General features: G+C 38.3%; 1 protein-coding gene across 1 annotated transcript in view; it reads right to left on the reverse strand.

The window, feature by feature from the left end:
* LOC106884407 (uncharacterized) overlaps nt 1-27,421 on the reverse strand; it is a 108,006-nt gene that overhangs the window by 37,870 nt on the left and 42,715 nt on the right. Inside the window, exons 16-25 of the mRNA XM_089361707.1 lie at nt 26,829-26,866; nt 23,319-23,388; nt 21,267-21,348; nt 20,212-20,321; nt 16,441-16,527; nt 15,380-15,417; nt 10,357-10,426; nt 7,562-7,643; nt 1,247-1,356; nt 7-93 (exon numbers count right to left, since the gene is read on the reverse strand). Of these exons, the coding sequence (XP_089217833.1) occupies nt 7-93; nt 1,247-1,356; nt 7,562-7,643; nt 10,357-10,426; nt 15,380-15,417; nt 16,441-16,527; nt 20,212-20,321; nt 21,267-21,348; nt 23,319-23,388; nt 26,829-26,866 (774 nt within the window). The remainder of the gene's footprint in view (nt 1-6; nt 94-1,246; nt 1,357-7,561; nt 7,644-10,356; nt 10,427-15,379; nt 15,418-16,440; nt 16,528-20,211; nt 20,322-21,266; nt 21,349-23,318; nt 23,389-26,828; nt 26,867-27,421) is intronic.

Below are 27,421 nucleotides of genomic sequence, written 5' to 3' on the forward strand. Positions count from 1 at the left end.
ACAAACCTGTGTCTTTTGACAGAATTTGCCAAAATATGGTGATTCACATTGGCACCGATTTCCAATACAGTTTCCATGTCCACTGCACAGTTGCTATAAAGTATTGTGAAAATAATTTTATATGATTAAAGATATAGTTATGAAGAGAAGGTAATGATTGACAATTATTACAAAAAGAATCTTAACAATGACTTCTTACATATGCACATGATTATAAATTGTCAGAGAAAGTATTTGTTGATTAGTTTATGAGTGACAGTGAATTTATTGACCTTTGTGGAGCGAAGACTTACATCAGCAATAATGGATTTGAAATAATTGTATTAAGAATATATCTTGAGCCTTGATATGTCTTGTGAGACAGTGGATCTGTACCCAAAAAGTTTCCTTATAAGGTGCAGGCCTGAGCAAGGTTTATTTTTATAGAAACTGCTCATGCAAGCAAGTCTCTCAACACTGATATCATCCAAGGGACTAGTATCATCATAGGTATTACCATCAGAATAAGAAGTTTGAAAACAGTTACTGTAATGCAGCATATTTAACCCTTTTCTTGCAATATTTCTGCTGAAATACAGTTTATATTTCAATTAATTTTGAAAGCAATAAGGAATTTATTAAAATAATTTTGTCATTATTAATCTTGTGTTTGGAACATGAATTGGTATGAAAATTTTGATGGAAGGTTTTAATCAAAATCACTTTAAAACAAAATATGTATTATAGGATTAGGGGCAGTTTCAGATGGGTTGATATCAGACAGGATCTTTTATAAATACAAGCCAATCCTCTGTTCTAGACTCAACCCATCCAAAATTACTCTCAGTTCTACAGTAAAATTTACCGTTTTAAAAGGAATATAAATTATAACCTTCTACTGAAATTTCATGTGAATATATATTCCAAATACCTGTTTGATAACAACACAATTATTTCACTAAATTCGTCATCATTTTCAGAATTTATTGAAATAAAGGAAATGTATCTAAGAGATATACAGTTACAAAAGGGTTAATGAAGCCTGACAAACAGTCAAAATTGGCCTGAGTGGAATTTGAACTCTGAGCACAGAGTGCTAGAATAAAATTGCAAGGCATTCTATCTGATGCTTTAATGAATCTGCCAATTTGCTGTCTCCTTGTATGTAAAGGTGACTAAATACTAAGAAGCATTTAGTCTGGCATTCTATCTTTCTTATATATATGAAGAATATTTTATAATAAACAATATTATAAATTCTACTTACTCCATTTGATGATAAGCAGTTTTGATTAGCTTGATCAACATCACATGCTTCCCCACTATATGACTGTTGGCAATGGCATTTTCCACATTTACAATTTCCATGGTTTCTCCCTAAAAGACATAAAACCATAACACCTTATATTTTGTATCATAGTTTCATTGTATTTTCTTTGTATTTTCCTAAATAATTTTTGATAATTTTGTTTTGCATGCAAGTGCAGTATCTATTTTCCTGTAAGATTTACTTTGAGATCGTTTCATTACTATTTGCTGGGCTTATCATGATTATTACTGGTTTGCAGATATCAGTATGCATCAGCAACAATTTGTTTACTGGAGTTATAAACAAGATACATTAGTCTGACATGCCTTTAACAGACAAGACTCAATGATATCAAAACAGTGGGTGACCTTCAGTCCCCTTATGCTAATGAATCATGTATGTTATGAACACGCTTTCATATTAAAGGAAAAGTTGTTCTCTTATGATGAAATACAACAGCAATTAGCATACTTTTTTACTCTTTTACTTGTTTCAGTCATTTAACTGTGGCCATGCTGGAGCACTGCCTTTAGTCGAGCAAATCGATCCCAGGACTTATTTTTTGTAAGCCTAGTACTTATTCCATCAGTCTCTCTTGCTGAACCACTAAGTTACAGGGATGTAAACACACCAGCATCGGTTGTCAAGTGATGTTAGGGGTACAAACATATACACACACTTACATATATGTATATATATACATATATATATATATATATATATATATATATATTTGCGAAGACTTATTGGGGCAAGCGAAAGCAAAATCGGGATGGAACCTGTGCCCAGCGTCGCCTTTCTGGCACTTGTGCCCGCAGCATGTGTAAGGACTTTCAAGCGAGATCGTTGCCAGTGCCCCTGGACTGGCTCTTGTGCGGGTGGCACATAAAATACACCATTTTGAGCGTGGCCGTTGCCAGTACCGCCTGACTGGCCTTCGTGCCAGTGGCACCTAAAAAACACCCACTACACTCTCTGAGTGGTTGGCATTAGGAAGGGCATCCAGCTGTAGAAACTCTACCAAATCAGATTGGAGCCTGGTGTAGTCATCTGGTTTCACCAGTCCTCAGTCAAATCATCCAACCCATGCTAGCATGGAAAGCGGACGTTAAACGACGATGATGATGATGATGATGATGATACATACGACGGGCTTCTTTCAGTTTCTGTCTACCAAATCCACTCACAAGGCTTTGGTCGGCCCGAGGCTATAGTAGAAGACACTTGCCCACTGAACCCAGAACTATGCGGTTGGTAAGCAAGCTACTTACCACGCAGCCACTCCTACGCCTATATTCGATTTCTTTGAATCTGCCAGAACACTTTAAGAATAAAAATGTAAGCCATTGTCCTCTCAATGTATAAGTTATGCATTAAATGTGACCTACTCTATTTTTACTTAAATCTGTGGCGTGTGCCAGGCCGGCTGGCCATTTGGAGGGAGCTGAGGACAGGCATTGCCGATGAGATTGCCCGCATTCTGAACGGGATATTCTTGGAGAGGGGTCCTGTGGAAGAACTGCTAATGGACAACGGGGCGGCGTTTCGTTCGGAAGCGTTGGGAGAGAAGCTTGCCCCGACCCAAAGTACACCAGGAATAGCAGCTGCCTCTCCCAAACCTAGACCGTCGCTTAACACGTCTTGTCCTGACCACAACCCCGTTCGAAAAGGGCACGAATCCCGATCGAGGCTCCCTCTGCCCTTTTTCCCCTTCCAGTCGACTCGCCCTTCCGGTCAGCCTCCCCAGACACTGACGTCATACCACACGCCACCCTGATCTTAAATATCACGTTCACCCCTACTCCAATTCGAAGTCCGCCATCCAACCGGGCAGGCGCCCTACACGTCGAGATCTTCTCAAGCTAGGTGGCTCGTTTCCATCGCACTCTTCATCCGACGAAGTGGCTATCCTGCGCAGATCCAGCACGTGACGCGGCATTCCATCCACAGATACATTGTTTCTGGAATTGACCACTGTCACTGTTCCCCTGCCCCATTGTGATGTGCAGCGTGCCTTCGGCGGCTTGACCCAAACTTCCTCCCCTACTTTCACGCCGGCGGGTCCCTTCTCTTCCTCGCAGAACTCCGGCGTCTTACTGGGATGCCTCCATTCATATTTGAACACCGCTCTGTGCGGCACAGACTCTTCCGCTTGTCCGGATCGGGGAGACATGTTGTACCAGTAGACCGCTTCCAGGGGCGAAATGTGCCCCCTTTCAGCCATGGCCTTGATCGTCCGATGGTGCCTCTCAACGATTCCGTTGCCACTCAGCCTATGCGCCGCTCTAAATAATCGTCGCACCTTCCACCGGTCAAGCATCTCTCCCAACGCTTCCGAACGAAACGCCGCCCCGTTGTCCATTAGCAGTTCTTCCACAGGACCCCTCTCCAAGAATATCCCGTTCAGAATGCGGCCAATCTCATCGGCAATGCCTGTCCTCAGCTCCCTCCAAATGGCCAGCCGGACCGGCCCGCAGTCGACCATGCTGAGATACATTTCCTGACGGTAGTGCGTCACATCCACAGCCAGTCTCCTCCAGTTGCACTCTACTGAGAGGTTCCCCTGCTCATGCCCACCCGGGGCGGGGTCAATGGACTGGCATCTGTCACATTTCGCGACCACTTTCTTAACGTTTCTCCTAGTGACGTCAGCATCAACCATTTTCGCCAGATACAGGGTCCTATCCACCCCCAAGTGGTGCATAGCATGTAGCTCCTTCAGTTCGGAGTCACCCAGCCGACACGCTGCCGCTATCCCTTTCCTTGCTTCCTCCGGTTCCTCCAGCCACGCCCTTTTCACCCTGGTCAGTGCGTCCGCCCTGTTTCTTTCCGAAGGCACGAAAACCACGTTCAGCTTCAGTCCGAACTCGGTGATCAGCTCTCCCAGAACTCCTAGGCGGCGTTTCACCAACATCTCCGCGGCACCTTTCGTCCGGACTCTCTTCTCGCTGGTAATTACTGTTCCTACCCAGCCGACCACGGTGGCCGAATCCGTCCGGATCTCGATCGAGCGCAGTCCCCATCTCAGGGCCAAGTTCACCCCTTTCAGCACCGCATCTAGTTCGGCGACATTGATGTGGTTGAAGTCATCCGCTTTCCGTAGCCAGGCCGCATCCTCCACCTCAGCACCTTCGATCTCCAACACGACCCCTATCGCTATACTGCTAGCATCACACCAAACCGTCCCGCACTCCGTCTTGGGCACATACCAGTTTCCTCTAACCGGGTCTTCCGCTCTCGTTCTCTCCAGGATTTCCTGCATCATCGCCACCGTCGCCTCTCCTACCTTGTCACTCCAACTCTCCCCCTCTGCTCGTCTCTTGATGTAACTACATGCAATGCGCAACCAATGAGCGATCGGATAGTGTCCGATCAACTTCCCACAAACCGAGAACAACTCTCTCCTGCTGACGCTGGAACTCAGCTCTGGGATCTCGTTTCCTCTCCGGAACACCAGCTCGCCCGATCTGTCTTTTTGTAGCTTCAGCCCCAGCGCAGCTCCCCCCACCATCGACTCAGGCGGCTTCGCAATCAGCCCGAACCTCTCCAGGTGTCTCACTACCTCGGTGGCTGGCACTACAGTCTCGTCAACCAAAATGTCGTCGATGTAGGAACTGGTGGCCTTCCTTATCCTCTCCTCTTTCCCTAGGACGGACTTGAGCACCACCGCCATAATTTTCGGAGCGGAATTCAGCCCGAAACCCAGCCTGGTTAAACAGTACGTCCGGCCCTTGTACCGCACCAGCTGGTATCCCCACAGCTTGTCACTCACACGGAGCTGCAAATATGCCGACTTCAAGTCGACGATCGTCGCAGCCTTGGTCGACTGTCTCCACACACGTAACGTCTCACCGCAAACGTCCGTTGCCTCGCCTCCCGTGTGACACGATATATGGTCGTTCAGTTCCCTAAAATCCAGCACCGGTCTGACTTTTCCTTTCGTCGGCTGCACCACCGCCATCAGAGGCAGCACTCCACTCACCACCTTCTCTTTCCACGGGACAAGGACTCCTTCCTTGATCCATCTCTCTACCTCCTCGTCGAACTCGACGCCGGCGTGACCTTTCAACGTATGCTGGTAGCAGCTCACCCTGTTCTTTAGTAGTTGGGGCTCGTCCTTCCATCGCCACTCTATCGTCCACCTCCGACCATCAAACGCCGCCTGCAAATCTTTGTCTTCGATGGTGTAAGCGGCGCTGTCCTCGACGGGGCTCTGCTCTCCCTGACGGTCCCGACTCACGGCGCACGATGCCCCCACGCTTCCGAACGTGACCTCATCTCCTGCAATCCTAACGCCACCAAGACGGTTGATGGCGTCCATCCCCAACACGACATCAACCCCGTCTATCACATAGTCGATCACGATCACCCGTAGCCTCAGCGCCGCGCTCGGTAACGCTATCTCCAGACTGGAGCTGCCCTGCAACGGATCTCTCTACCGTCGACCGCCCGGACGCTACAAGTCCCATCCAATTTCTTCGCCACCCTTGGCGTCACGAGGGTAGTCGTCCAACCCGTGTCCACGAGGGCCTTGAACTTCTTCCCCTCGACCTCGACTTCGACCACGGGCAGCGCCTCCACAAGCGCCTCTACTTGGTTGCGGGGAAAGTTTGAGAGGCAGCAACTTCCCCACGGTCGTTTCCCTGGTCGCAATCACGGGCGATGTGCCCAGTCTTCCTGCATCGATAGCAGACGGGCCCCGATTCGGCGCATTCCCTCGCCATGTGCGGCCCCTGACATTTGAAACACCGGCCCGAGAACGGCCGCTGTCGTTGCTCGGTAGGCTTCCTCACGCCGTTCTCAGGCTGTCGTCTGTCGGAACGCGCCTCTGTCGCCGCCATCGCTATCTAGCTCGCTGAGCGCCATCTTTCTCCCGCCAGGCAACTGCTGCAATCGGATCCCTACGTCGTCGGGGAATCCATTTACAAACGCCAGCCGTGCCGCTCTGTCCAGGCCTTCTCCCGTAGACCCAGCCAGCGTGGCCAGTCTTCGCACTTCCGACGCGTACTCATCCACCTGTTCTCCCCCCCCCCATCTAATCGTTCCTAGTTTTACGAACGCAGCGTACTCGCTCTCCGTATACGCTTCCCTCAACCTCCGTTCGACGTTCTCTGCACTTAATCTTTCTTCCTCGTCCATTTCTAGGTAGAGGGTCAGGGCGCTCCCTTCCAAGTATAGAGCCATGAGACTCGCCACATCACTTATTCCTTACAGCTTGGCAACGAGCTTAATTTTTCGTATCCAAGCCATCACATCTCCTTCGCCATTAAAAGGCCTGATCACATCGCTGGCGATCCTAATCTTGGTGGCTGCCATCGCGGCGAATTTCTGCACGTGGGGCCGAAATAGCTTGTGGTGTGTGCGTACGAGTAGATGTAATCGCCTTACCTCGGTTTTCCTTTCCTCGACTGCGAGTCTGTCTTGCGGTATCCAATCCTTGAAGCTTGCCCCGACCCAAACAACACCAGGAATAGCAGCTGCCTCTCCCAAACCTAGACCGTCGCTTAACACGTCTTGTCCTGACCGCAGCCCCGTTCGAAAAGGGCACGAATCCCGATCGAGGCTCCCTCTGCCCTTTTTTCCCCTTCCGGTCGACTCGCCCTTCCGGTCAGCCTCCCAAGACACTGACATCATACCACAAAATCTAAACTAAAAAATAACAAATATGGTGTATTTTCACACAAAGCAAGACACATAAGCAAATAAAGGACACTTTACATAATCACTTCACTTGCTAGTAATAATAAGTAAATCCTTCTCAAATGATTATATCCTACAATCTTAAACAAGGGAGGATACATTGGACAGTGTAATCTTAGACACTAAAAAATTAAATGAAGTCCTGGACCAAAATACTTTTGATCATAAGTTTGCCCAGTTAAGTTTGACTGTGTTTAAAAACCAGCCATCTTTGACAAACAAATAATGAGATGAAAATGATACATGTCCACTTTGTAATGTTATTTGTTAATAGCAAATGGTTATAAATTGACTATATTATGTCAGAAATAATCCTTTTTACTCTAGGCACAAGGCCCGAAATTTTGGGGAAGGGTGCCAGTATTTTAGATCGACTCCAGTACACAACTGGTACTTAATTTATCGAACCTGAAAGGATGAAAGGCAAAGACAACCTCAGCGGAATTTGAACTCAGAACGTAAAGACAGACAAAATACTGCTATGCATTTCGCCCGGCATGCTAATGTTTCTGCCAGTTCACCACCTTAATATTATATCAGAAATAATAAAGATATTGTTACCACATTATGTACCTCCACAAATCTTTCCATTAGAAGTAGGGCAGTTGGTATCATCGCATTCACAATATTTTCCAGTGTATACTTGATTAGTTCTCTAAAATTTAATATAAGAAATACAAATGTTTAGGCAAATAGATCAATAAATTGCATTAATATACTTTATGAAATGATGAAATCTTTTTTTATTCTGCATGAAGAGGAGGAAATTCCAGCTTCTATAAGTTTGCTGAAGAGGTGAATTTCTCTTAAATCCTGGAAAAGAATCTCAGGAAATGATGCTTTTTTTTCCTACTATAGGCACAAAACCTGACACTTTAGAGGAGTAGGCTAGTCAATTACACTGACCACAGTTCTTGATGGGTACTTTTTTATTGACCCTGAGAGGATGAAAAGCAAAGTCGATCTCAATGGAATTTGAACTGGAAATAAAAAGTCTACCAAATCCACTCACAAGGCTATAGTCTTCTACTATAGCCTTGTGAAACTGAAAGAAGCCCATTGGGTATATATATATATATATATATATATATATATATATATATATATATATATATATATATATGAAAAACTAGAGGTAGTCGATAGCTTCCGCTATCTGGGCGACCAAGTTAGTAGTGGGGGTGGGTGCGCTGAAAGTGTAGCTGCTAGAATAAGAATAGCCTGGGCAAAGTTTAGATAGCTCTTACCCCTGCTGGCGACAAAGGGACTCTCACTCAGAGTAAAAGGCAGCCTGTATGACGTATGCGTACGAACAGCCATGCTACATGGCAGTGAAACATGGGCTGTAACTGCTGAGGACATACGTAAGCTCGCAAGGAATGAAGCCAGTATGCTCCGTTGGATGTGTAATGTCAATGTGAATACCCGTCAGTGTGTAAGTATCTTGAGAGAAAAGCTGAACATTAGAAGCATCAGTTGTGGTGTGCAAGAGAGACGATTGCGCTGGTATGGAAATGTGGTGAGAATGGATGAGGATAGCTGCGTGAAAAAGTGCCACACCCTAACAGTTGAGGGAACCCGTGGAAGAGGTAGGCCCAGGAAGACCTGGGCTGAGGTGGTGAGGCAAGACCTTCGTACATTGGGCCTCACCGAGGCGATGACTACTGACCGAGACCTTTTGAAATGTGCTGTGCGTGAGAAGACCCGGCAAGCCAAGTAAGATCGTTGCCAGTGCCCCTGGACTGGCTCTTGTGCGGGTGGCACATGAGATGCACCATTTTGAGCGTGGCCGTTGCCAGTACCGCCTGACTGGCTCCCGTAGGATTTTCGAGTGAGATCGTTGCCAGTGCCCCTGGACTGGCTTGTGCGGGTGGCACATAAAAGACACCATTTCGAGCGTGGCCGTTTTCGTGCGGGTGACACGTAAAAGCACCCACTACACTCTCTGAGTGGTTGGCGTTAGGAAGGGCATCCAGTTGTGGAAACTCTGCCAAATTAGATTGGAGCCTGGTGTTGCCATCCGGTTTCACCAGTCCTCAGTCAAATCGTCCAACCCATGCTAGCATGGAAAGCGGACGTTAAACGACGATGATGATGATGATATGTACATGTGTATATCTATGTATGTGTATCTTTGTGCCTGTGTTTGTGTCTCCCCCACCCACAAACTGCTTGACAACCAGTATCGGTGTGTTTACATCTCCGTAACTTAGCAGGTCAGCTAAGTTATGGATCAATAGAATCAGTACCAGGTGAGCTGGCAGAATCGTTTGCACGCCAGGCGAAATGCTTAGCAGTATTTCGTCTGCTGCTATGTTCTGAGTTCAAATTCCGCCGAGGTCGACTTTGCCTTTCATCCTTTCAGGGTCAATTAAATAAGTACCAGTTACGCACTGGGGTCGATATAATCGACTTAATCCGTTTGTCTGTCCTTGTTTGTCCCCCTTGTGGGCAGTAAAGAAATAAGAATAAGTACCAGACTTAAACAGTAAAAAATGAACTGGCATCAAATTATTCAACTAAAATTCTTCAATGTGGTGCCCCAGCATGGCCCAGTCTAATGACTGAAACAAGTAAAAGAATAAAAGAATAATATCAACAAAATGTCATTGCTATTAAGAATTTAAATTATAAAATCAATTTGTGAGAAAGAATGTAATAAGCTGATATTGAACTAATAATGAATATACTTTTCATTCATTACTGACTATGAAACAATATGTATGTATGTATGTATGTATGTATGTGTGTGTGTGTGTGCGTGCATGCATGCATATGTGCCTGCATGCATGTGTGTGCGTGTGTGTGTGTGTGTGTATGTGTGTGTGTGGTCCAGAAACAAGCAAGATATTCAACTTCATAATGAAGCGGTTGTTGTTTCAAAATTTCCCTCTTCTAGAAAGATGTCTAAACAGAAGCTAGAGGTCTCTCACTCCCAGCTGTTGGATGGCCAATGACTCTACTGAATTCATATACTGTGCTTTGGACAGGTTTTGTTTTTCATTCTGCAAAGTGTCCAGTGTAAATCACCCTCCTTACCAATGTTGCTGGCTTAGTTGAGATGGGGCAACTACGCAACAGGTTGTACTGGGTTACATGTTAACAGCACCATAAGAGAGACCTGACATAAACATACACACACATTCACACACACACATACACACACACACACAACTAACACTTGCTTCTCATAATTTTAGTTTCTTGTTTTCCCCCTTTTTACTCACTTTGTATTCCTAACTTCTACTTTAAGAGGAGTCTAACAGAATCTTGTACAGAAAGATAAGAAACTCATCTAAGAAATAACATTATTCAAAATATTAACGATATTTAATATAGATAGATGATTGGAATAAAACAGTACATACTGGTATTTTATTGCAGCGGCAAAAACCTCTTGAACATCTACCTCTGTTTGAGCAGATAACTGATGAGTTACTAAAAAAAATAATAAAATAAAATAGATAAAATATTCTGTGGTAGAGTATAACTGATTTAATTTTTCATAAACTATTCTTTCCAAGAAACTTTTGAAATACCTATTTTAAAATGTTTGATGTTGTAGTCGTTAACTGGTCAGCCTCTGGTCAACCTTGATTGAGTTAGTATTTCATTGAAGGATTTCTAACCATGACCTTTCTGATTTTTTTTTTTTTACATAGTGTATCTAAGGTTACATTTTTAAATGTGTTTCTGTTTTTTATCTCTTTTTTTGTGTTCATTTGATCAGAAAGAATTCCATGATGTTTTTTTAAGCTTAGCCAACTAGCAGAAGACTAAGTGTAGACCAAGAACAAGATGGTTGGATGGTATTCATAGTCTTGGTTTGTCACTAGGGAATCCAGCCAGAAAAATGTGATGATGGCTGTTTGATTTAGGACCCCCATGGTGGAGGTACCTGATGCCTCTACGGCTATGATCCTCCCCAGAATAGTGAGTGGAGAAGATGGATGGATGGATTTGACAAATTTTGCTGCTACTTCTACTGTAGAGTAGTTGAAGAACTTCACTGAGGTTCCTTGTTTCTTCATCTGAATATGGTTGCTATTGTTTAACTCCATATCAACTCTGATCTAGTAGACCTCATTTTTGGTCTACTACCAGGTATCCTGCTGGTTCAAAAGGGTTCCAACTATGACCATCTTCTATTTTCCCTATGTGCAGGAAACCTAAGAACATATGATTCAAACCATAACATAATATGCACTTTTTGATGATGGTAGAATGTGATTTGAGAAAGATTTCTCACATGTCAAACAATCACATACCATTCTTCTTAATATTATTTCAATATGGTTGATGTTACGGTTGACTTATGATTCAACTGACTTATGATCAAAGCCATTCCAGCCATGATGGACTCATCTTTTTCCTGTGTACAGAAAACCCAGGAATACATCATTAAATGTTCACTTTTAAGATGGTACAGAGAAACTGATATTTGAGGGAAATTTGACAGTTATTTCTAGTATAATATAATAATGAAATTATTGTGTACAGTGCTCAAGTGCACTACAACTCATCAAAGCTGCATGTACAGTACATAGAATTATGTACAAAAGTCAGGAAAGTGAATAGTGTAAGACTCATGATATACATATATGCATGTGTGTGGAGGCAGGGATATCAAATGTAGAGTTGGCAAATTTCAGGAAACGTAGCAGTTTTAAAGGCTGCAGTGTCTCGGCAACTAACAACTGATGCAGGTAGTTTGTTCCATGCCTCAGCAACTTTGAGTGTGAAAAAACGTTTCCAAAAGTCATGGAAGCTGTTTCCAAAAGTCATAAACCCATAGTATTCAAGTTGGTCATATCAAGCCTAAATATTTTACTAGTTTTATGTTAAAACTGGCATCTCACACCTACCTTACAATGTCATTCTGAATGTAAGCAATCATATGAAAATCTTAGCTACAAGATAATGCATGATAAATTCAAAACAATGTGAATAAATAAGCATTGCATTTGAGAGAGTAATCTGAATGCTAAAGGGTTAAAAGTTATTGTAACCATTATTACTGTAATAATATCAGTCTTGAAAAGTTGTTTTTATTTTATGAGTAATAAAGCCAAGACAACATATATAGTTGATAGAAAATCCTTACATGTGTTACTGATATTTTTTTAAACCTAAAGAAATGAAAAGATATGAAATCATAATGTAGACGGATGTAATTAAATGACATAAGCATTTATTCAAACCATTTGCTATGTGAATGTAGAGAAGACGTTTCTCATTTGCTCAAAGTGAACAATGTGGTTGTTGTTTAATCACAGATCAGCTCTAATTGGAAAGACCTATGACAAAAGGCACTCCAGTCAAGACTATCTGTTATGGGGATAATAGTAATAATGGTATACCTCTCCCACGTGACAAGTGATATGTGATAGTCACTATAAATAAGTGATGTTAGTCAGTATAAGGAGAGAGTCCAAAGTAGACAGTCATAGATTAGTCCTGTCTTACTTGTCTAACAACTATATTGCTATACTAAAGTGGGCATTATAACAATCCAACATAAAGGATTACAATGCTGACCTGCTCTTTTGAGTAGTGGAAACTTCATTGTTAAATATAAAGCTTGATTTCAGAAAGTAATTAATATGGAGGATACTTTATTGAAAATTGAGGCCAGTCAACCATTACAAAGGTATCACGTTACAAGGAGGAAAGGTGGATATTGTTAGTGACGAGATGATACACTTGCCTGCCAGAAAACAACTTCTGCTTTCTCTTTCTTATGTTTTCTATTTCCTTACAACGCTGACCTGTTTTTTTTGTGTATTGGAAACTTCATTGAGGAATATAAAACTTGATTTCAGAAAGTAATTAATATGGAGGATACTTTATTGAAAATTGAGGCCAGTCAACCATTACAAAGGTATCACGTTACAAGGAGGAAAGGTGGATATTGTTAGTGACGAGATGATACACTTGCCTGCCAGAAAACAACTTCTGCTTTCTCTTTCTTATGTTTTCTATTTCCTTACAACGCTGACCTGTTTTTTTTGTGTATTGGAAACTTCATTGAGGAATATAAAACTTGATTTCAGAAAGTAAGTAATATGGAGGATACTTTATTGAAAATTGAGGTCAGTCAACATTACAAAGGTAAGGAGGAAAGGCGGATATTGTTAGCAGCAATAGAGCAGACAGATGAGATGGTACACTTGCCTGCCAGAAAACAACTGCCACTTTCTCTTTCTTATGTTTTCTATTTCATTCTTTCAGAGAAGTGGTTGGTATAAGAGGCAGTGAGAAATATAGACTACTTAGAGACAGTGTGATAAGCAGTGAAATAAAGGACTGATAGTGTTTTGGTTACATATATAGACATGCTTTCATAAGCTCCATTATTATAGGGATATTACAGTTATTATCAATATTATTATTATAACCATTATTGTTATTATAGTAGAGGACACACTACTTTGTGGTTAGGGTGTTGCACTCATGATTGCAAGATTGTGTTTCAATTCCTTGACCAGGTGGTGCATTGTATTTTTAAGCAAAACACTTCATCTCACATTGTTCTGCAATCACTTTGACACCTGACATATGGCACACTGTGCTCCTTTTCAGGTAACGTCAATTCGATGGATGGAGTGAGCAAATGTACAGCACATATTTTTGATCACTATAAACAAATCATTTGTGCAGATCATTCAGCAAAAATGCTAAATATTCATATGTTGTCTTCAATGACAGAGTCCATCATTATAGCAGAATTGGTGTAATTCCAGTCAAAATACTTTCTGCTATTCACTTACATTCCTTTACTTTAAATTTGTGACATTGATGTTCCAAGGATAGAAATTCTATTCATTACAAATAATATAAAATCATAGAAATTAAATGTTAAACAAATCATCATCATCATCATCAGCAGCAGCAGCAGCAGCAGCAGCAACAGCATCATCATCATCATCATCATCATCATCATCATCATCATCATCATTATCATCATCATCGTAATACTTGTTGCTGACATGAAGTGGGATGACAAGGAGGACAGGATCAGAAGCAAGAGGAAGCAATGTCTTGTCAAGAAGTGGGGTATTTGAACAGCCTCTTTCTTCACTGGGGCCTCAAGCACGACAGATATGTTTTGAGGAGTAGTCATCTTTTCTGGACCAGAAGCTTGGGTAGAGTGTATGTGAGGATATGACTGCTAAATTTTGTTGGTTCTCCTGACCCAAAGTTTGGAATATACTTTTAGTTGAGATGGCACTAAAATATCTGATTTTTTCTAATTTTAAAGGTTGTTCTGACTGGACCATTTTTTAGGAATGAAGGTTCCCACAAAATATGTCTGCATGTAACAGTGGTAGTAGAATACCTTGTAATGAAATAATTATAATTCCAGATAGATACAAATAATTGACAATGATCAGAAGGCTTAACAGAACAATAATAATTTATTGTAAGAGGAATTGGTGACAGAATTAAATAGAAACTTGCTTGCCAGTGTATGGTGTATAGCATTCAGTGATAAGGTAAAACAGTGTCCTAAGTTAGTTATATACACTTTTAAAATCCTGGACATAATTCACAAATCCCCCAAAAGTGTATGCAGAATATTAAAGACATAACAGTTACGGTTACGGCATAAAGTAAAAAATGTGGAACATGATAAATGTTCAAATAGTCCATAAACAGTTATTAAGTTCTAGAATGTTCTTCCATTAGATATTTTCCACATGGGGTTGAGTTGAGACAGAAACATGACAATATCTTTCTCGCTTGGATGCCTGGCTTGAACTGACTAAGACTTTCCCTTGATAAGCAGCAGTGTGTATCTATGTACAAGGTAAAGTATTTGGTTGAACTAACCAGATCATGCATGAGGCACCTTTCTGTCCCTCAATACTACTCCCCCCAGTTAAGGGGTCTTGTCCTGTAAGATGCTTGGTGACCTCACTGTTACTGATGCCAGGTAAAAAGTACCCAGTACACTTTGTAAAGTGGTTGATGTTAGGAAGGGCATCCAGCTGTAGAAACTGTCGAAATGGACAGCAGAACTTGATGTAGACTTCTAACTTGACTGTTTTGTCAAACTGTCCAACCCATGCCAGCATGGAAAATAGATGATGTTGATGATATATATGTGGCATGTAAAAAGCACCTACTACACTCTTGGAGTGGTTGACATTAGGAAGGGCATCTAGCTGTAGAAACCATGCCAAATTATATTAAAACCTGGTGCAACTCCCCAGTTTACCAGTTTTCAATCAAACCATCCAACCCATGCCAGTATGGCAAACAGACATTAAATGATGATAATGATGATGATGATGATACATATATAAATATATATATGTATATATATATATATATATATATATATATATATATAGTAATATACAAAACCATCATGTCAAATTTTCTTACCTTTCAATGCAATGGGTGTTCAAATGATTTCTTACAACCTGTAAAATTAAACATATATATTCTTTTAAATCAGGAATATAATATAGGGCAAATATTTATTAGATGTCCTGCAACTTAACAGAGAGAGGATTTAGGAATGTAATTGTGTATTTTATAAATAGTTTATGTTTCTATAAAGGCAAATGTGTGCCCTTACACGCAAACATGTATTCATGCGAAAAACTTACATATGAAAGCTTTACACCCATATTCAAATACCATTGCCTATTTATCTCGTTCCTGTGATTTCATTTGTAGAGCTGTGATCATTTGTATATCAAAAATACCTGAATCTATAAACATTATGGCAATTCTACTGATTTATTTATCATACACACCTCACAAAACTGTTGTGCTCTATACATCATCATCATCATCATCGTTTAACGTCCGCTTTCCATGCTAGCATGGGTTGGACGATTTGACTGAGGACTGGTGAAACCGGATGGCAACACCAGGCTCCAGTCTGATTTGGCAGAGTTTCTACAGCTGGATGCCCTTCCTAACGCCAACCACTCAGAGAGTGTAGTGGGTGCTTTTACGTGTCACCCGCACGAAAACGGCCACGCTCGAAATGGTGTCTTTTATGTGCCACCCGCACACCATATAAATCATTACTCCACTTTGATAACCATTTGCAAACACCATTCATACTATTTTATATGATTTGAGAGTTTGTAATCCAGTACCTTATTTGGTCAAATATTTTACTTCTGTATGAATATAATATAAATATCACATCCATCAAATCAACTTCATCCATATATAAATACTGCTTGCTTCAGTTATATTTTTATACACTATTCAAATGCTTTGATAATGATCTCACAGTTATATCAACACCATACTTGTTATAAATATTATCAAAGCAACAGCAGAATTAATTATTTGCTTCCTCCAAATTCCCTGTATGTAGGCAAGAGAACCTTTCCTTTAAATAGTTCTATCAATTAAACAAAAGTTGGTGTCTGTTATGTATCTCAATGTTAACAAATAAAAATGAATTTCTTTGATCTACAGACCTGCTTCTTGTCACAGAATCTACCAAAATATGGTGATTTGCACTGGCACTGATTTTGAATACAATTCCCATGTCCATTGCACAGTTGCTGCAAGAAAAATATTGCATTTAATAATTTATTGAAGACTAAAGATGTGATTATTAACAAAGGATCATGATTGTGAATCATTATAAAGAAAATTAGAAAGAGTAATAAAAATGAGGATGATAGTAATGATGGTGGAGCGGCACAAATATTAATTCCTTAATGTATGTAGTGTGACCATCTGATGATGAATCAACTCCTAAGTCCATTACCTGAGACCACCCCAGGTTTTATGTTACAGGTGTTCTGTTTCAAAGTTATGAAGTAGCATCAAAAAATTCCCAGACTAGTTTGTAGCACACCGACAGATGGCAGCACATGGTTGTGTGTGCAGTGAGAGGTAGCAGTGACTTTCATAAGGCAGTGTGCCAAGTGCCATTGCTGTGTTTACTTTGCAAGTTTCTCATTTTTTTCCTTTGTCATTTCAGCTCAGAGCTGTGGCCATGCTGATGTATGCTGTAGTCTGTAATTTTGTCACAGACAGGAACAAAGAGCAAACGTAAAATTTTGCATTAAACTTGGGAAGTCTGCTACAAAGACATTGAGCATGCTTCAGAAAGCTTACAACAATGAGGCATTGGGTTGTATGCAATGTTTCAAATGGAACAGATGCTTCAAAAGCAGGAGGCCATCTCTGGAAGACAATGAGTGATCTGGAAGACATGCCACAAGCATCACCCCTGGATATGTGGTATTGTGCATTGAGAATTCATCCCCCAGGGTCAGACCATCAATCGAGAGCTCTACTGTGACATTATGAAGCATTTGAGAAAGGACATTTGGTGAAAGCTACTGGATCTGTGGAGTCTGAAGAATTGGATTCTTCACAATGACAATGCACTCTATCACCAAGCTCTCCTTACTCATGAGTTTCTTGCCAACAACAACATGGTATTGCTTCTACACCTGCCCTAATTGAAAGATTTAGCACTTGCAGACTTCCATGTCTTCCCCAAGATGAAAATGCAGTTCAATGGTTGTTGTTTTAACACTGTTGTCAAGATCCAATGTGAATTGCAGAAGATCTTAGACCCACCTATAAAAAACAACTTCCACAAAAGTAGCAGAAATGCTGGGACTGGTGTATTGCTGTGCAAGATGACTATTTGAAAGGAGATGATGTTAAAACTCAGGTAATAAGTTATTTTTTATTGAACATCATTAGTCCTGGAACTTTTTGATACCACCCTGTATCTACACCATTCAAATCTTCTATGATTCTCAAAATTCACCAACACCATACCTGATGTTCCTTTCTTTTTTCTTCTTTTTTAATGACTCATTCACTGTTCACTTTCCTGTCTTTTGTGCATTATTTTATGTACTGTACATGCCCTTTTGACTATTTTTTCTGAGCAGTTGTAGTGCATATGGGTACTGTATGCAATAAATTCATTATTATTATTTAAAACTTTCATCAAAATTTCATCTTAATTTATGCTCCAAACACCAGAAGGTTTATAACAACAGTTATTTCACTAAATTCTGTATTATTTTCAACATTAATTTAATGGAAATCATATTCAAAAGAAATATGGTAACAAAAAGGTTAACAGCAATAAAAATTTCTTAGCTTCTTTCTAGCAATCTGTGCCTTCTCATAAATAACTGGAGATAGCTAAGACTGGGATTTGTGAGAAGAAATCTGAACTGATTTCTGTAAATAACAAGAACAACTTAAGCCATGTGAAACATCCTTGATTAAGGCAACAAAGTTTCCTGTTGGATAAGATCAGTTGATGGAAGCTGAAGACAAGAAAAGGTAGCCTGAAGCAATGATATTACCGCAGTTTAGTAAATAAAGACAAGGAAATATAATTATGATAATGATGATAGTGACAATGAGGTGAAAAATAAAAATATTGGAAAAAACTTCAGAAACTGGAAAATAACAACAATATTATCATATAATCTCTCTCTTTATAGTATCATCTTCTCTCTGCTTTGTAATGTACAGAAACAGAAAATTAGAAGAATAAGTGGTGTGTCTTCTAATTATGTCAGCTCTGTGAAGGTACATGGCCTAAAGTCTGAGATAATGGGCTCACTATTACAGATCTTGAGCATAGTCTGTGAACCAAACAGTGCATTGTGTTCTTAAACCAGGCACTTTATATTGCTCCAGTCTACTTAACAGAAGAATGAGCACCAACCAAGTGTTAGTGTAACCTCTTCCCTACTATTCAACTGTCACATTCTGGAAGTTGTACAGGGTCAGGGTGGAAGGTCTAAGAGAGTGTCAGTGTCTGCACATAAATACATAACTGCTTGGCTGTGTAGTAAGAAGCTTGATTTCCAACCATATGGTTCTAGGTTCAGTCCCACTGTGTGGCACCTTGGAGAAGTGTCTTCTACTATAGCCTTGGGCTGACCAAAGGTTTGTGAGTGCATTTGGTAGACAGAAACTGAAAGAAGCCCACTGTGTGTGTGTGTGTGTGTCTTTGTGCCTGTTTGTCCTCCACCACTGCTTGACAACAGTTGTAGGTGTGTTTATGTTCCTGTAGCTTAGCAGTTTGGCAAAAGTGACTGATAGAATAAGTACCAGGCTTAAAAAAATATAAGTAAACTCTTCAAGGTAATGCCCCAGTATGGCCTCAGTCCAATGACTGAAAGAAGTAAACGATAAAAGAAAAAGATACATGCTATCAGATCATCCTCTATTACTGATGATAGCTGTTATTCTTTTATTCTTTTACTTGTTTCAGTCATTTCACTGTGGTCATGCTGGAGCACCACTTTGAAGGACTTTAAGTCAAACAAATTGATCTGAGGACTTATATCTTAAGCCTAGTACTTATCTATTAGTCGCTTTTTCTGAACTGCTAAGTTTTGGGAACGTAAACACAACAGCCCTGGTTGTCAAGTATTGATGGGGTGACAAACACAGACACAAAGACACACACACAAAGACACACACACACACACACACACACACACACACGTGCACAAACACACACACACACACTCACACACATATAGATATCCAATGAGCTTCTTTCAGTTTCCATCTACCAAATCTACTCACAAGGCTTTGGTCAGCCCAAGGCTATAGTGGAAGACACTTGCCCAAGGTGCCACGCAAACATCAGCTACTTAATAAAAGATACTTATAACAGATACTACTAACGATAAATACTTTACACTCTTATTATAGATATAAGATTTAAATTAAATTATTAATAAAATAGATGTAAGAAAGACGACAGAATTCTGCTTAAAACATGCTATAACTTTTTTATTTTTTGGAATCTTTAGAAAATTTTTGCAAATTTTATTCGGAAATTCACACAACTATGAGGAAAAAATTTATTTTTTTTAATCACAGTTTAAAACACAATCAGTCTGAATTTTTCACTTAAATCCCAGCAATAGGCCATTAAATGTGTTTATGGATAGAAAGATATTGAAAAACATCAATATGTCAGGCAAACAAATGAACAAGAAGGGTATGAGGTGGTCATGAGATGTATTAAAAGTAACAGCTACATAGCCCTTAAATCATGCATCAAAATTTAGTTGTTTTTTTTTGTTTTTTTTTTTGCATGATTGTATGAACTCCCATGTGTAGAACACAATTTCATGAAAATTTTCTAAAAATTCCAAAAAATAAAATAGTTATGAAGGATTATATAATGTGCATAAACCAGAATTCTACCAGAAAGATTACCTTTAAGAAAACCTACTTACTCCATTTGGTGAAAGACATTTCTTATTGCTTTGATCAGCTTCACATGCTTCTCCACTATATTGCTGTTGGCATGAGCATTTACCACATACACAGGAGCCATGGCTAATACCTAGAAAATAAAATCTTAACATTTGACATTATATTCAATATATGCACTGTTAATTACATATCTATTTCTCCATATATTTAAAATCTGCTATCATCAGTCTTTCATCACACTTTCTGTTACAAGTTTACATGCATGGATGACTATAAAAATGTAAGCCAAAGAATGTTTTCTTTTTACATACAATACAGTAAGATATATATAAATTTATATGATAAATATATATATATATACACGTGTATAAGGGATGACCACTAGGTGGACATCCAATATGCTAGAAAGAGGTCATCAACGACCTAACCACAAAAAAATAAATAATGTTCTCCAGAAAAAATTTCGCAAAACACCAGAACATTATTTTTCTTGACCCTCATTTCTAGCTTCATCATTTGGTTACTTCATAGAAACAATCATTTTTCTTTCTAAGCCAGTTTGCATGTCCTGCCTCATCCTCTATTTCCAAGAGAACTCCCACTGCTATACTATTAGCACCATGCCACACAACACCCTTCTCTGATGAAGGCTTATACCAATTTCCTCTCACTAGATCTTATCTCCCAGCTCAATCCCTCTGCTCTCCTCTACACATAGTTACATGCAGTTTGGAGCCACCTAGCCATAGGGTGATGCACCACCAGTTGGTTGCACTTTGAAAACAGCTCTTGGTGACTCAGATTGATGGACAGAAGAATGAATGAAGAGATGGGTAGGCAGATAGACAGACAGACAGATAGACCAACAGATAGACAAATTGACAGACTGTCAGACAGACAGATAGATAGACAAACTGATGGGCAAAGAGATAGGTAGATGAATAGATAGACAGAAAGAGAAAACAAGACTATTTATAGGGTTTGTCAATGCAAGAAGTTAAAGGTAGTTGTCATTAAGATTTGAGTAAATTTATATTGAATCAGAATTAATAGACATTGTTACCACATTATGTACCTCCACAAATCTTTCTATTTGAAGTAGGGCAGCTGGTATCATCACACTCACAGTACAATCCCCGGTAGAGTTGATTGGTTTTCTGAAGTTTAATACAAAATATATTAAGTTTAACAAAAAAAAAAGTTCTTTTAATAGCATTCAGAAATATCAATTTTCTGTGTGTATCTCTGCAAAATCTAGGAAAAAAAACATTTACTAAATCTTCTCGCATACAAGTTCACATAGTATATAGTGTGAACATGTAAGATAAACATTCAAATGTCAATATTTTTCCAAATCCTATTGCATTTTACATGGAATTTTTGATCCTCCAAAGTTGTCTTGATGTATAAGTTAACCCACTTTTTTAGGCTCTAAATTTTGGTCTGAAAACTTCGACTTTTATTTTAGAAAATATAGTAAAAAGGTATGACAGCAAAAAGTTATACAAGATTGTATGAACAAATTCTAGAAGTTCATCACTTCCTAGTTAAAGATAACAGTCTAAATGGGATTAGTAACCAAAGTATATTTTCACGTATTGTTGGCTACACCATTGTAATACCAAAACAAAACATAAGTACTTCAAGTATTTTCTGCTATAACCCAGGGCCAACCAAAGGCAATAAATGCAAGCACATTGCTTAATGGTTAGGGTATTTAGCACATGATTGTAAAGATATGAGTTCAATACCCAATAGCGTGTTGTATCCTTGAGCAAGACGCTTTATAACTTGTTGCTCCAGGCAAAATGAGTTGTGGCTGTAATTCTAAGGGCCAGCCTTGTCACATTCTGTGTCATGCTGAACCTCCCTGAGAACAATGTTAAGAATATGCATGTCAGCAGAGTGCTCAATCACTTTCACATTAATTTCATGAGCAGGCTGTTTCATTGATAAGGAGATCAAGTAAGTTCACAAGAACATGAGGTGAGTGACAGATGGGTAGAGATAGGGAATATAGTGATATTAGTGAGGCAACGAACAACAAACAGGGGAGGATGTATGGTCAATGGTGAATATCAGTTTGGAGGAAGGCGAAGGAAATAGGAGTGGCTCAGGGAGGAGGAAGTGATGACTGGCAATACAAAATGTGATGTGGAGAGTAGTGTGCAGAGAGAAAGAGGGAGAAGTGCTCAGTGACGAGGCCAGAGATCAGAGGTAAGAATGAATATATATATATATATATATATATATATATATATATATATATATATATATATATATGTATGTATAGAGTGATAAACAAGGGTGGGTGGAACATCAATGGCTGATATGAGATAGTGTTCAACAGTGGTAAGGGAAGGTGTTGAGAATGTAAAGAGGCTCTTAGGAAAGGAAAAACTGGTAGGACAAAAGTGTAAAGGATGAAATGTATGTATAATGTGTGAGGGAGAGGGAAAGAGAGTGTAGAAAATTCTCATCTCATCTCATCTTTTCTACTCGCTTATTTTTGGGAGGGTCGTGGGAGCAAAGCCTTCCATTGTGTTTTGTCAGAAGCAACTGTCCCCAATTGATCTGGCTGGATCCTCAAGTGAAACCAATCACAAGCCCAAGAATGTTATCCAACCATCTTGCTCGTGGTTAACTCCTGAATATTCTGCTGGTTGGTTTTGCCTGTAAAACCTATCCTATGATTCTTTCCTGAGACATTCTTACCACTTGTCCATAGTATCAGAGCTGTGATCTCTGAATTTGAAGAATTAGCAATTCTACTTGGAGAGACTCCCTGATCTCTAAGTTATGCACTCTGTCAAGTAACATTACTCCAAAGACCCTTTGGAGGAACCCTATTTCAGTCAATTGCATTCACGATCATATTCTTCCAATCATTACAAAAGATGCATGATCATAGGTAAATGTAGGTAGTTAGCTATTGTTGAAGATAGCAGGTTTGGCTTTTACACCTACCTGCTGTCTTCCAATGACTAAACATCGAAGTTGGTGCATTACTGCGCCAGCTCCTAATAGCAAATTAATTTTTAAAATAGCAAATGATAATAAAAAGTGTTATACAAATTGCTTTATCAAATTTTAATTTCTTTATAATTAATAGGAAACTGGTACTTACTGGTATTTTATTGCAGTGGCAATAACCTTGAACACATTTTCCTTGATTTGAACAGATTTCAGTTGTACCACTGCAGCAAAATATGAAAACAGATCCAGTAAAAGTGTAACAATTGCACATTTATTCAATATCAATAATTTGATGAACCAGTGAATTGGTCTAAGACCATGCATAGAAAGAGAGACAATTACATTACAGAACAGTCATTTTAACCATTTAAGAATAATCAAAAACTGTTACATTTTCATTAGTTTGTTATGAAGTGCTAAAAAGTTCCATTACATTTCTACACCAGTGTCACTGAAACAATTCCACTGCATCTGTTGAATATCAGTTAGTGGTATGTTTTTCCTTTTTATATTCTTTGAATGCTTTCTTCTTTTTGTCCATTTAAAAAAAAATTTTCTTTCCCTTTCTTTTGTTATTGTTGCATTCAAGTTTAAGCATGTCCATATAATATATAATGTAATTATTTTATGTTTTAGTCAGTTGTCCTTTTGTGTGTGAATAAATCTACTGTTTAGGGGTTTTCAAAGGTTTCTTTGTTTTATATTAAATTTGTTAGTTGCTTTTACCACACTTGGATCTTTTTTCAATCATCAAATATTGTCATACTACCTCTCCTCCTGTATGAAGGATATTTATCTAAACTCATCTGTCTCTGCTAAGTCACTATCTTCAATAATTTCCATGCCCAAAACTCCTCTAAGCTCTTGAAATCTTCTAATACCAACTCTTCAATTATCAAATCTGAAATATTTGCTCTTCTGAATTATTTCTATAAGTTAACAAACTCATGAAACTATCTCCTTGACTAACATATTATTCTTTGAATGCTCTACATTGGTCTTTACTCTGCAATCTTTGCCACCATTGGCTCATTTGATTTCTGCATAATTATTCCTTTTATTCCACTTTATTTAATTCTTATAAGAAAAGTTTCAGTATAGCTCATGTTTGTTTCCCTCCCCTATTCATCTCAGCTCTTGTATCTATGATATATACATATATACATATTCCGTTATTCTTTTATTCTTTTACTTGCTTCAGTCATTTAACTGTGACCATGCTGGAGCACCATCTTTAGTCGAAGAAATCCCCCCCCCACCGGACGTATTCTATGTAACCTTAGTACTTAATCCATCATTTTTTTTGGGGCTGAACTGCTAAGTTACGGGGACATAAACACACCAACATTACTTGTCAAGCAATGGCAGGTGGACAAACACAGACACACACACACGCATAAATATATATATATATAGGTAATAGTAATTGTTTCTTATTAGGAAACAAATTAGTTTTTTACAGGGCTGCAAAAAGAAGTGCTCAAGTTAATTGAGACAGGGATAAAAAATTATTAGTTACAGAATAAAAGCACTACATTTGGGTCAACGACTCAACATACAATAGTCCCCTCAATAAATGATCATATATAAATGATTTTTTATATATGATCATTTATTGAGGGGACTATTGTATGTTGAGTCGTTGACCCAAATGTAGTGGTTTTATTCTGTAACTAATAAATATATATATATATATATATATATGACAGGCTTCTTTCAATTTCCATCACAACACTTTCGTTGGCCCAAAGCTATAGTAGAAGACACATGCCCAAGGTGCCACACAGTGGGACTGAACTTGGAACCATGTTGTCGGGAAGCAAGCTTCTTTCCACGCAGCCATGCCTTCACCTAAATATACTTATATATATATATATATATATATATATATATATATATATATATATATATATATATATATATATATATATATATATATATATATTTATATATATATATATATATATATATATATATATATATATATATATATATATATATATATATATATATATATATATATATATATATATATATATATATATATATATATATATATATATATATATATATATATATATATATATATATATATATATATATATATATATATATATATATATATATATATATATATATATATATATATATATATATATATATATATATATATATATATATATATATATATATATATATATATATATATATATATATATATATATATATATATATATATATATATATATATATATATATATATATATATATATATATATATATATATATATATATATATATATATATATATATATATATATATATATATATATATATATATATATATATATATATATATATATATATATATATATATATATATATATATATATATATATATATATATATATATATATATATATATATATATATATATATATATATATATATATATATATATATATATATATATATATATATATATATATATATATATATATATATATATATATATATATATATATATATATATATATATATATATATATATATATATATATATATATATATATATATATATATATATATATATATATATATATATATATATATATATATATATATATATATATATATATATATATATATATATATATATATATATATATATATATATATATATATATATATATATATATATATATATATATATATATATATATATATCAGTATGCTCCGTTGGATGTCAATGTGAATACCCGTCAGAGTGTAAGTATCTTGAGAGAAAAGCTGAACATTAGAAGCATCAGTTGTGGCGTGCAAGAGAGACGATTGCGCTGGTATGGACATGTGGTGAGAATGGAGGAAGATAGCTGCGTGAAAAAATGACACACCCTAACAGTTGAGGGAACCCGTGGAAGAGGTAGGCCCAGGAAGACCTGGGCTGAGGTGGTGAGGCAAGACCTTCGTACATTGGGCCTCACCGAGGCGATGACTACGGACCGAGACCTTTGGAAATGGGCTGTGCGTGAGAAGACCCGGCAAGCCAAGTAAGATCGTTGCCAGTGCCCCTGGACTGGTTCTTGTGCGGTTGGCACATGAGATGCACCATTTTGAGCGTGGCCGTTGCCAGTACCGCCTGACTGGCTCCTGTAGGATTTTCGAGCGAGATCGTTGCCAGTGCCCCTGGACTGGCTTGTGCGGGTGGCACATAAAAGACACCATTTCGAGCGTGGCCGTTTTCGTGCGGGTGACACGTAAAAGCACCCACTACACTCTCTGAGTGGTTGGCGTTAGGAAGGGCATCCAGCTGTAGAAACTCTGCCAAATCAGACTGGAGCCTGGTGTTGCCATCCGGTTTCACCAGTCCTCAGTCAAATCGTCCAACCCATGCTAGCATGGAAAGCGGACGTTAAACGATGATGATGATGATGATGATATATATATATATATATATATATATATATATATATATATATATATATATATATATATATATCTATATATATATATATATATATATATATATATATATATATATATATATATACTTTGGCAAAACATGAAGCATCAGTACTCTCAGTGTCTAACAAAATAACTAATTTTTAAAAGCATTCCCTTTAAGTGGGGGATAAAATTATTTACACCTGATTTCCCTTACCTTTTGATGCAATGGACAGTCAAATCTACAATAAACTCCTGCAATGTAGAAAGTTGTATATTTTGTAATAAAGATCATTCTGGCAAATGTTAAAGAAGTGTCATCATCATCATCTTTAGCTAATGATATTTATGATGCTGATGATGATGATGGTGGTGGTGGTGGTGGTGGTGATGATGATGATTTCACCTAATATAGCAATACTAATAATTTGTTAGAGCTCAATGAAGTTGTGTGTGTGTGTGTGTGTATGCTGGCGTGTGTGTGTGTTTGTGTGTGTGTTGACAATACTACAGATAGTTTAGATAACTATATATCTTTAAATATTTTAGTGACCACAACGATGCACACCCTAAATAAATATTAATGTTGTTGTTGTTGGCACTCCGTCGCTTACGACATTGAGGGTTCCAGTTGATCCGATCAACGGAACAGCCTGCTCGTGAAATTAACGTGCAAGTGGCTGAGCACTCCACAAACACGTGTACCCTTAATGTAGTTCTCAAGGATATTCAGCGTGACACAGTGTGTGACAAGGCTGACCCTTTGAATTACAGGCACAACAGAAACAGAAAGTAAGAGCGAAAGAAAGT

This window comes from Octopus bimaculoides, chromosome 1 (genome assembly GCF_046866305.1).
Source record: "Octopus bimaculoides isolate indiv1 chromosome 1, ASM4686630v1, whole genome shotgun sequence".
NCBI lineage: Eukaryota > Metazoa > Mollusca > Cephalopoda > Octopoda > Octopodidae > Octopus > Octopus bimaculoides.